We start from the raw sequence: 12,499 nt of genomic DNA, 5'->3' as shown, positions 1-12,499 counted from the left end.
CTCCACGAAAGAAATATAGAATATACAGTGGATGTAGCTCTAATTTCATAGAGTGAACCACTATAAAATTCTTCTTGTTCATTTACATACAGTTCATTCAAACACAAAAACTCTTTAATTAAACCAGAATCCACACTTTCATTAAACCCACAAGCCGGTAATCCAAAGGGGAACCCCAAGGTAATCCGGCGGGTTTATTGTTGACGAAATCCAACCGTCAACAATAAACATTTGAGATACTTTATAAAATACATTAATTTATGCACGAATAAATTAATCAATTTAATTTATAAATAAATTTACCTCGAACGATTATGTTGATAACTTGAGTTCTTTGACCACGAACGTTCATCACTCCAAGCTTGTTTAGAATATCCGAATCTTCCTCGTCAATTCTTTAAATATACGAAAACGTGTGTGTAGGCACACCTGAAATAAAACCGTTTAGCACTTAAACACTTAAATTTTCTACGAACACCAACACATACACGATGTGAAATCATAGAGAAAATTTTCCTATTCCTCATTTATAAAACCGACCACTATATGCTTAGGAGAGCAAGAATTGTGTTCTCTAATTTTTTGTAATATCTTATTTATAGAGTAGCTGTCAGACTCACAAAAAAAGTCTAAACTTTATCTCTAAGATAAAGTATGATAATTATCTCTCACTTCTATTTTATTTTGGAAACAAAATTTCCTCTCTCTCTCTCTCTCTTATCCATAGGGACCGGCCACCACAGGAATATTCCCCATGTGGTTGATGCAAATTACAAATAGGGAAGGAGAAAAAATTCTCTTTTATCCTGCAGTCTAATTTTGACTCAAATTCAAATTTTAATTAAAGTCAAACTTAATTTAATTTGAATTCTAATTAGATAACTTATCAAATAAGTCAATCTAATAACTTAGAGAGCAAACAATTGAATCCTAGAAGGATTCTCACAGTATTGGGTGTGTACATCGTGTGGACTCCTCCACATGTGTGTTCAAAAAATTTAAATTTAAATAATCACATTATTTAATTTATAATTAATTCTCAATTAATTTTTCTTGAGCGTTTTATTTAGAATTCTATAATTCTAAAATTTTAATTTTTCCCTTAGTGTCTTGTAGGACTACAAGGATGACACATGGACCATGGACCTATAATTATAAGCTCCAATCAAATTAATAATTAATTAAGACTCTTTAATTAATTAATTAATTTTATTATTTCTAAAATTTACTCAACTATAAACTTGGAATCGCATTCTCGCAATTATAGATATAATTTACTTCTAAACTGTGAAGTGTACATTTGATATAGCCATTACATATAAATCAATCATCCATAAATAATTCATAATTAGAGCTAGGTGAAATCTGGTAACCTTTCTAATTACATATTTATCACTGAGTACTATTGATTCTCTTATGCATAGTGATTCATAAAACAAATTCATGAATCAAAGCTCTTACTAGTCCAAGTACCAAATCAACCCTCAAGAGAATTATTTATCCGTTGTCTTCATAAAGAATGAATGGATTCCATATCGTATATTAATATTCTTAGCTACCAACTTCATCACGTCTCCAAGATACAATGAATAGAATTTAGCAATCTCAAAATCCGTACCGAGTAAGTCTAAAGACTATTATCAAATAGGAGTATGATAATAACTCATGATTAAGATTGTTCTATATATGACCATCGGTAGACTCAATTAGAATTTCTATACTTAACAAAAATTATTAGAAAATTCATATTGTATTTGTGTCCCGATTCCACATAATCTCATCATGCGTAATATAATTATTCAATATCTCACTATATTAATAGTACGGATAATATTGTTCCATTCTTATGAGAATGACATGTATTAGTAATGTTTTAATTAAAGATTCTAAAATTTAATTAAATTCATTACGAATATCGTTTTGATTATTATCTTTACATATTATCCTCTCACATATAATACTTATATACAATATTTAAGGCCACATGAATAATTATTGAATTTTCAATAATATTCATAAAATATTTAATAATATATGCACATAAAATAGTGAATAAACTATTTTATTAAATAAATAATAAATATCCTATTATATCTCATACTTTAAAGACATCATTTTTAATAGATGTGCATGATACCTTAGTGCATAATGCATGATCAGATCAGGTGATACCAAAAGGGAAGAATGTCTAATAATGTTAAGAAGACCTATTTAATGGAAACATATGGTAAAATATATTTAAAAAGATAAAAGTCGTGTCGTTATGAATCAATAACTAAAATTAAATTTAACCCACAATTTATGCTTTATTGCATTTTTTTTTTACCAACGTGAGAAGTTTTTTTCTTTCCTTCGTGTTTTTTTTCTTTTCCTTTATAAAAACCCTTATTTCCTCAAAATTTTCTTAAAGTTTTAATCAAAATTAAACGACTCAAATCAAACAAGTAGAAGTTGTCGAGTGAAATCTTATTTCAACTCAAAATAATTTATTATGTTACTATTAATATATTATAATTCGAACAATAGAATATGAGTCTCATATCTAGTAATCTATTTACTTTTAAAATGTTAATAAGCTCTGTAGTCTATAAAATAACTTAATTTTATCGAAGTGGGACACCAATAAGATCCATAGAATAATTTTGAAATTACATTAGTACAACCAGGCTCTATTCTTTATCAATCCATTTTAATTAATACAATTCAATCCCCCTTTTATTAGCAAAACAAAAGTGTTTGTTGCTGATAAAAAAAAATAAAAATAAAATTGTTTGTTTGTAATGCGTGAAAATGCGCGCGTGATATGTTTCTTGACACAAGGTAGATATTTCTAATTCAATTCCGAATGGGAGAAAACTACAGATGAATCCGTGAATTAAGGATCCAGGTGGGGCCCAGTAGTGGGGATTTCTAATAGTGAGTGAGTCTGTTAAAATCGATGGTTAAAAACATAACCACGTGGAGGGGTGGTGAGCCCACATTTAAAAACAAAAAATAAAAATGTTACGACAAGATTGTGGATTCCTGTTTCCGTACTCCTGCCTGGGGACACCCGCTGCTAAAAAATTCATCTATATACGAAATGACAAAATTACCCTCTTGTAGATAGAAATTACCACATAGCTCCCTTGCCCTTGGAACACGTAATGGGCATTATTGACTACTACATTGATAATGAAGCAAGGGTCGACGACCACCATATCCAAATTCAAAGGAGTAAGAAAATGGAAGCTGACTATACAGAGAGACCTTATCCTCAAGCTTGAGCTTGACCAAACAATTTGCTGTTTCTTTTTTTTCTTTCTTTCTTTATTTTATTATTTATTTTTCATAATATTATTTAGATCCCGTTCATTTTATCAATTTGAGTTTTACTACAGTAAAAATTTTTTAAAAATAATCACATCTAATTTTTTTGTTACAGTAAAAATCTCTCATATAAAGTCACATATCAACTCAAATTAAAAACTCGAATCAACGAACTAAACATGCCCTTAAATTATGGAATCCACATAGATCCCTTTTGTGAAATTAAACAATAGTTGTTTGCTAGAATAACATAATAAGGACAAAAATGAAAAAGTATAAATTCGTTTGGTTAGTGTACACGATATTTTGTATTTAAAGGATTATGTATTTTCCTTAGAGTCCGTCTACACAATCCAAAAATCAGTACACGAATTGTATCACAAAATTTTATTTTTATTACCGTTCATTTACTTGCATGTGACTTAATGTGTCATTTTAAAGGTCCGTTTAATCAGCTGATTTAAATTTTTAATTTAAATTGAGATGTGATTTTATGTGAGTTTTTTATTGTAACAAAAAAATTAGATATCACTGTTTCTGATAACTTTTTACTGTAAAAAATTTAAATTCTAAACTCGAATCGGTGAAATGAACGAGATTAAAATATACCTAATTCACGGCTTTCGAGTTAAAAATTTTCGTGAAACTAGCATTTATCTTTTCCATATTGCCCATCACACTTGTTTTTCTATTCTCTTCTTTTGCATTCCATTTCAAACTAATCATGTTCTTGTTTTTCAACGGTTTAATTAATGAATATTTATAATTAGCGTTGAAGAATTATCTCCTTTTTTTTTTAAGGAAATATTTAGTATCATTTTATTTGACCTTTAAGAATCATCTATCTATCAATAGTCAAAGTGAAAAGGCAAAAATGATGTCAACTGCCATCAATCTCAAACATACAAGAGACATAACGAATCTTTAGAACCAAAAAAAAAAAAAACGCATTATAGATCCGTTCTAAAGACCACACCTTTCGTTTCATAAGGAAACTAAAAAACAAAACAAAAGTAAAACAGAAAGGCCACGACAACTCAAGTAAATCACGGAAAATCTAAAAGAAGGATGTGATAGGTAGCTTGTTGTGGTGTAACAATCCGGCACCGTCATTACATTAGAAGATAATTGACAAAAGCAACTTTTCAAAGAGGTTTTCGCTAATTAAACCCAATATTGGGTGTGTGATTAGGATTTTTAATCTTCGGAGAGTGATTAACGTTTTCATGGATTTGTGCTTATTAACAAATTTGAAATTGAAAGTGGTCCTAGTGATTTAATAAAATCCTTTTCTATTTTTCTTTTTGACAATAGAAGGAAACTTGCTATTAGTGTCCAAGCATCGGTATGGCTCCCTATTTAGTGCATTAATAAAACATACCAATTATGTTCAATTGATGTATTTCTATATGCCAGATCTTTTTCTTCTTTTTTTCCCCCCACGACAGGAACATACGATAGGTTTTTGTTTTTGTTTTTTTTCCCTTCATTTATTTATTTATTAGGCATTATATTTCTAGTCTTTTTGTATTTGAAAATTTTATAATTGAAAAACGCTAGGGACTTTTAGTTTAAGGATTGTAGGTTTTTGAACAAATTCGTTACTTAAAGGGCAACAAGCATGTGTTGCAAAAAGTAATACTATATGACACCAAAATTTTTTTTTTTTTGAGGGAGACACTAATTCTACTGTACACTATAAGAGGTCGGGCTTTTACTGTTCAAATAACAGTGCACTTTCTTTTTTACCCTTAAATTTGTTCCTCTTTTTTTCTCTCGCGCCTTTTTGCTTTCCCCATGCCGTTGCTTCCAGCCCCATTCATTTCGCTAATTCGAGTTTAGAATTCGAGTTTTGCTACAGTAAAAAGCTCTCACAAACGGTCACATTTAACTTTTTTGCTACAGAAAAAAGCTCTCACATAAAATCACATCTCAACTCAAATTAAAAACTCGAATCAACGAACTAAACGGCCCTGTAACTATTTTCCTTCTCCCTGCGCGTGTTGTGCTCTCCACGTGGCTACACATCCTTATCTTTTTCCGGTTATGTTGTCTCAAGCTGACAACTGTAGCTCTTTCCTTTTTCTCTTAACTCGACTGCTCTGCTATCTCAAACTTTTCTTTTCTCTTTTGGTCTTCTGTTTTTTTTCTCTTCTCCCAGTTATTTTTTTCTCTCCATTGCGGATGTCAGTTTGGCAGTTGGATTTTTTTCTTGATGTTGTTCTTCTCTTCTAATTTTTTTTGTCTTTGGGTTTTATGCTTCTTAAAAAAAAAAAAAAAAAGAGAACACGCAAAACATGCTAATTAACTTATTAAAAAAAAATGCTAATTAAACCAAACAACTCTCATCAATCGTTGCATCGCAAATAATACTAAAAAAAAAAAAATCAAATCAGTGAGATATGCAACAATTAAATGAAGAAGAGGAATATTATGAATATTTTATTTAATGCAAAATAACATTTCATTAATCAACAAGTATGAAGATTATAAATACGTACAGGTATGAAGATACAAATATGGTCCTGAGCAAAAAATGAAGATACAAATACGGTAAAAGTTATACCCTAATGATCTCCTGATATCAAGGAATTTGCGATACAATTTTTACAAAGATTTGTGTAAATGCCATTAATTTGGTCTCAATATTTTATTTGAAAAGTGGACAATACATTCAAGTTATGGATCACACTGACTAACGTACATATACATGATGTGGATTCAAGTTTTAGTTGCGGGAACATCTTCTTATTGGTGTGACATCAAGACGCAATAGCAAAAATAATATAGATCATGATCTTACCAAATATTTGCTATTGTTCATACCAATAACCCACTTTTACGTAGTATTTTAGCACACACAAAAAAAAAAAAAAAACTCTTTAAGCCGCAAAAAAAAAAAAAAAAAACACACACACACACTTAGGCCTCGTTCATTTCACCGATTCGAGTTTTTAGTTTTAGATTTTTACAGTAAAAAGTTCTCAGAAAATGTCACATATAACTTTTTCTGCTACAGTAAAAAGCTCTAAGAAAATGTCACATCTCAACTCGAATTGAAAACTCGAATCCGCGAAGTGAACGAGGCCTTACTCTCTTTCAATTTATACATTATAGGGACGTTTATTTCTTATATTCATCTTTAATTCTAAATCATGATTTTTTATAGTATCTTCTCTCATAAAAAATATACATAAAATAAAAATAATTTTAAATTATAATTCTAAATACATAAATAAAACATCTTAAAATATACGTGGTAGTTTAGTGGACAAGTGGGAAAGTTCAAGGCTTCAAAGGCTCAAGCAGCCCATAAAATACCAAAAGTTGTATGTTTGGCCCGTTCACTTTGCTGATTCGAGTTTTTAATTCGAGTTGAGATGTGATTTTATGTGAGAACTTTTTACTGTAGCAAAAAAGTTAGATGTGATTGTTTATGAGAGCTTTTTACTGTAGTAAAACTCGAATTCTAAACTTGAATCAGTGAAATAAACGGGGCCTTATATAATATAAATGTTTTCCCACCTCTTGAAGGGCAATTTGGTCATTTGGTATCATTAATGACAGATCTGCTAACCGACAAATTAGGGGGTCGGCAACTGTCGGCCGGTGGACGGGGGAGACAATAGCGGCGAAAATTCCAATCCCTGATTACGAATTTTTTTTTTTTTATTCTTTTAAACTAATTCCCTCTATGTATACATTATTATGATATATATTTACACCTCAACTCTCGCAGTTAATATTTTATTTATTATTTTTCCCCTCAAATAACTTCAATTTCTTTTTTTCCACTATTTCCAACATTCTCTTACCATTTTCGTCCACTCAGAAGATTAACCAAAATTCCAATCTCTCTCTCTCTCTGTTCTGTCTCTGCGCTCCGAGAAATTCGCTTTTCTTCGATTTGAACTACACAACTTAGCTGTAATGAAATGGGAAGGTACAGATCATTGTAGGAACTCCACTTCTATTTTTTTCCGTTTGTTTCCCGGCATTTTATTTCTGCGAATGCTATTTTTATGAAGCCTCCTTGGCTCGCTCCGTTTCTTCTGGTACGTTGTTTGTTCCAAACCCTAGCTATGCTTTCTGCGTCTTGTAACGCGTATCTCTGCTTTTATGAGCTGTAAATTTGTTTTGTCGATTTTCTTTGTTTTGTCGATTTTTTTCCGTGTACAGTGCGGTTGGATTCCGTGTCCAAATCGCATTTTCTAAGGAATTCGCGCGGTTTTGTTGAAATTTACCTTTTTGAGTTTTTTTCGCTTCTATATTTTTTGTTCTCTGGTTTTTCTTTTTCCCTTCCGGTGTTTGGGATGTGGAATTTCAATAGGTGAGATGAGAGGAATGTTTTAATATGGCCGTCTTTGAAAATTTCCAAACTTGTAGATTCCACTGTGAAATCTTGAGATTTTGATATTGATTGAACGCTCAATTGGCCTGCGATGGCATTTTCTTTTGCCATTCCACATTTCTTCAATGGATTCTTTGTCTCTAGGTAGTATTATTGAATTTTTAATCAGATTTTCTCTTTCCTTCTTCTTCTTGTTTTGTTAAACGTTTTGTCTAGATCGAGTACTCGATCCTTTTCAGTAAAATTTTGCAATGCTTTGTTTGGTTGCCGAGAAAATTTTACAAAAAAAAAAAATCAATAATTTATTTGAAAAAGAAAACATTTGAAGAACGAGTTTGGCTACTGAGCTGAGCATGAAATAGCTTGTTGGTTAGTTAAAGTGGATTCAAATTTCGATGTGTTTACGGGTTTCCAATGAAAGTGGATTCAACATATTACTAGTTCTTTACATGGATGGGCTCTTCCCCAAGTGTTCATAGCAACTAAATTTACGGTCTTTGCCCCCTTTTTTTTTTTTTTTTTTTTTTTAACTCACAAAACTTTATATTGTTAATTCTGGCTTCCTTTGGCAAAATGAACTATGGCTTGATTTATTGGTGTGACCTGTTATGATTTCTACTTCTGTAAGCCTCTCTTTCTTGCATTCATTATGTCAGGTTTCTTTTTTTCTTCTGTCATTTTAATTTGGTTGTCTTTCAAATGCAGACGGTGTAAACTTGCTTGACACTTTTCGACTGTGAGCTTAAATCATGGATATCATTGATGTTGACGAAAATTTGATTGCAGCTAGTGATGCAAAGGTATGAAATCCACATATGCTGAAAATCAAATGTACTTGTTGTATAAATTTGCAAATATTCAATTTGGAATTTGAAAATCTGGAAAAGCTGCGAAGTATCAATATGAATTTTATCTTTTTGATTGTTTTCTCATGAATGATATGATTACTTTAGTTTTTAGACAATTGATTGGCCACGTTTTTGCCTCTTCGTAGTTACATGGAGAGATGTGCAAGACACTTTCTGCAATTTATTGCAAAATAATGTCAGTTTTCCCTTCCTTGGAAGCGGCTCGGCCAAGAAGCAAATCCGGTATTCAGGCGTTGTGTTCACTGCATGTGGCACTTGAGAAGTCCAAGAATGTTCTTCAGCATTGCTCTGAGTGTAGTAAACTTTACTTGGTAGGTTTTACCTTATGTATTCATGATTTAAAACTTTGAATACCTACATGAACTGTTGCTCATGTATGTCTTGTCTTGCCTTTTATCTGGGAAAATAATTGAGCAATTATCCATCTCGGATTTCAAATTTAAACTAGTACGTTAATGAGACTTGATATCTTTTTTCCCTAGAAGTGTGTGTAATAGCTGAACTTGCTCTTACCATGCAGGCTATAACTGGAGATTCAGTGCTTTCAAAATTTGAGAAGGCAAGATGTGCTCTTGAAGATAGTTTGAGGCGTGTTGAAGATATTGTTGCACAATCTATTGGTTCTCAGGTTAGGTTCATTTTCTGGTGGTGTGTTGTAATTGCATATAATACGGCAATACTTTGTTAGTGAGTAATGCAAATATTTAAGCAGAACTTGTAGGGGTTTTACTATACTAAAAGTAGAAATGTAACTTCAATTTGTTAAACTCCTGATAAATTCTCGTTAACAAGACTTGCCAATTTTCTTCTCCATTAGTCACTTGATATTACTTGGATTTTATCGGAAGTGACTACAGTTCTACTTTTACTTGATGGTGATGTTTAGTATTCTTTTTCCTTCCCATATCATTGCTTTCCCATTTTGATTCATGACTTCGAGCTCTCCACTAACACAATTAGATTTAATCCTGTTTCAGATTCAAGAAATTGTTAGTGAACTTCAGGGTACTGTTTTCTCACTTGATCCATTGGAGAAGCAAGTAGGTGATGAGATAATTGCACTTCTCCAGCAGGGGAGGAAATTTGACAACTGCAGTGACAGCAATGAGCTGGAATCATTTCATCAAGCTGCTACTAAACTTGGAATTACCTCTTCCAGGGTAGCTCTGACAGAGAGACGAGCTCTAAAGAAATTAATAGAAAGAGCCCGTGCCGAGGAAGATAAGCGGAAGGAGTCCATTGTGGCTTATCTTTTATATCTTATGAGAAAATACTCTAAGTTGTTCAGAAGTGAATTCTCAGATGACAATGATTCTCAGGGTTCTGCTCCTTGTTCTCCCACTGTTCTGGGTTCTATCGATATTGTTGAGCCTGGTGGTAATGGTCATGCCTTTGAGAGACAGCTATCAAAACTTAATTCTTTCAATATTAAGCCAAACAATAAGAAATCAGGGCAGATGCCCCTCCCACCTGAAGAGTTGAGGTGTCCAATATCACTGCAGCTTATGTATGATCCAGTCATTATCGCTTCTGGTCAAACTTATGAAAGGATTTGCATTGAAAAATGGTTCAGTGATGGGCACAATACCTGTCCAAAGACTCAACAAATGGTGTCTCATCTTTCTCTGACTCCGAATTACTGTGTCAAGGGCCTTGTTTCTAGTTGGTGTGAACAGAATGGAGTTCCTGTTCCCGATGGTCCTCCAGAGTCTCTTAATCTCAACTATTGGAGGTTGGCACTATCTGAGGCCGAGTCCACAAATTCAAAATCTGTGGGTAGTATCGGCTCTTGCAAGTTAAAAGGGATTAAGGTGGTTCCTTTAGAGGAAAGTGGTATCTTAAAGGAGGCTGATGGAAATGAAACGAAAAATGTTTTTCCACTGGAGGAAGAGCCTGAGCACAATGCGCTTGAAACTTATCAGGAGTTTTTGACCATCTTGAATGATGGGGATGACTTCAGGAAAAAGTGCAAAGTGGTGGAGAAAATAAGGCATTTGCTGAAGGACGATGAAGAAGCTAGAATATACATGGGGGCTAATGGATTTGTTCAAGCACTTATGCAGTTTCTTTACTCGGCCACGACTGAAGGAAATGCTGCTGCTCAGGAAAGTGGAGCCATGGCTATCTTCAACCTTGCTGTCAACAATAACAGGTGCAATATTTATTTAATTATTTTTATTTTACTTTTCCAGGTTGTTTAGACAGATTTGACTGTTTATTGTGAGATTTTATTGAAGGACTAATTACAGTTCCCGAACTTAACTTTCTCCCTCTTCCTTGAGTTATTAACAAAAAACTTTTCCTCGAACTATGAAAATGTATTCATATTCTTATATAAACTATTGAAACGCAATAATTTAACATGTCATTTCCTTTGCTTATTTCAGAAACAAGGAAATGATGTTGGAATTGGGGATAATTCCGTTGCTGGAGGATATGATATCGTCTACCAATTCTCATGGATTTGCTACTGCTCTTTACCTAAATCTTTCCTGCCTCGAAGAGGCCAAACCAATCATTGGCTCATCAAATGGTGTTCCTTTCTTAATCAAGCTCCTTAAAGCTAATACTGACATCCAATGCAAACTTGATGCCCTCCACACCCTATACAATCTTTCAAGCGTCCCCTCCAATATCCCGAATCTCCTTTCATCTGGTATTGTCAGTGGTCTTCAATCCCTTGCAGCCTCTGGTGACCATACATGGACAGAAAAATGTTTAGCAGTCTTTCTAAATTTGGCTTCAGGTCAATTGGGGCGAGATGAGATGATGTCTGCACCAGGTCTTATTGGTGTGCTCGCAACCATCTTGGATGCTGGTGAACCCATTGAGCAGGAACAAGCTGTTTCATGTCTCTTGCTTTTATGCAATGGGAATGAGAAATGCATTCAAATGGTCTTACAAGAAGGTGTGATTCCTGGACTGGTGTCAATTTCAGTGAATGGGACCTCAAGAGGAAAGGAGAAGGCTCAGAAACTTCTGATGCTCTTTCGTGAGCAGCGGCAGCGAGACCCTCCATCTCCGGAGGTGCAAACGCATTCCGAAGGTAATGAGGTGTCCGTGCCTGCTCCAGAATCAAAACCCCTATGTAAATCCATATCAAGAAGAAAGATGGGCAGAGCTTTTACCTTGTTCTGGAAGAGCAAGAGCTATTCAGTTTCTCAATGTTAAAACCTCGTGGTTCTGTAAAGTTTTGTATCGTCTTTTTCTTTCGTTTGTCCTCTTCTTATGGGCATTATTATTTTTGCTTTTCAAAAGAGAAGAATGTACAGGCCCCTGTAATTTATGAGTTTTTATTTCTTTCCCTCGTCTTTCTCATTTCAGGTAGGAATACATGTATCATGAATACCATAATTGAAGTGCTAGATTACATAATATATTTTGGTTTTGATAACTTTGGCGTTAGATTCACTTTCTTGGAGACGAGAAAAAAAAAAAAAAAAAATACTCGCGACGCCCAAAACAGGCCTTAATGAGTTTTTATTTCTTTCCCTCGTCTTTCTCATTTCAGGTAGGAATACATGTATCATGAATACCATAATTGAAGTGCTAGATTACATAATATATTTTGGTTTTGATAACTTTGGCGTTAGATTCACTTTCTTGGAGACGAGAAAAAAAAAAAAAAAAACTGCTAGCATCGCCTATAACAGTCCTCAAGATCTTTTATGATCTTCTTATTTTATTCTCTCTCGTTCTATATAGATGACAGTTTTTTGATACTTTTTTTTTTTTTTGGGTAGAAAGACTTTTTTTTTGCTTGATAACTGATCAAATGTTCTTTGTGTACTCTGTTCGCTAGTGTGTATAGTCCACAGATAACATGCGCTTGTATTTCAAATTTAACAATCGCTGGTATGTGCTAATAATGTGGATGCGTTGTTGTTCATTGCTTCATACTGCAAAAGTACTTTAAAAGAGTAGTAGGTATATTAGGAGAAAAGATTTACATTCGGGTCACGCCACAATG

At 33.2% G+C, this 12,499-nt stretch overlaps 1 protein-coding gene across 4 annotated transcripts; it reads left to right on the top strand.

The window, feature by feature from the left end:
- The first annotated feature begins 7,039 nt into the window (after positions 1-7,039).
- On the top strand, positions 7,040-11,934 carry LOC21388925 (U-box domain-containing protein 6). Of its 4 annotated transcripts, none has more exons than XM_010107483.2 (6): positions 7,040-7,252; positions 8,366-8,460; positions 8,655-8,840; positions 9,050-9,157; positions 9,507-10,681; positions 10,917-11,934. In XM_010107483.2, exons 2-6 carry the CDS (start codon positions 8,410-8,412, stop codon positions 11,698-11,700), a joined length of 2,304 nt encoding a protein of 767 aa, XP_010105785.1. In that variant the 5' UTR covers positions 7,040-7,252; positions 8,366-8,409; the 3' UTR covers positions 11,701-11,934. The 4 variants fall into 4 exon arrangements, with proteins under 4 accessions (XP_010105785.1, XP_024027592.1, XP_024027590.1 ...); XM_024171824.1 differs by lacking the exon at positions 7,040-7,252 and adding an exon at positions 7,279-7,364; XM_024171822.1 differs by lacking the exon at positions 7,040-7,252 and adding an exon at positions 7,600-7,639.
- Positions 11,935-12,499: the final 565 nt, after the last annotated feature.

The sequence above is a fragment of the Morus notabilis genome, unplaced genomic scaffold (assembly GCF_000414095.1).
Source record: "Morus notabilis unplaced genomic scaffold, ASM41409v2 Scaffold414, whole genome shotgun sequence".
In the NCBI taxonomy this organism is placed as follows: domain Eukaryota; kingdom Viridiplantae; phylum Streptophyta; class Magnoliopsida; order Rosales; family Moraceae; genus Morus; species Morus notabilis.
Note: the sequence above shows the minus strand (reverse complement) of the source record. Positions and strands in the feature narration are given on the sequence as shown.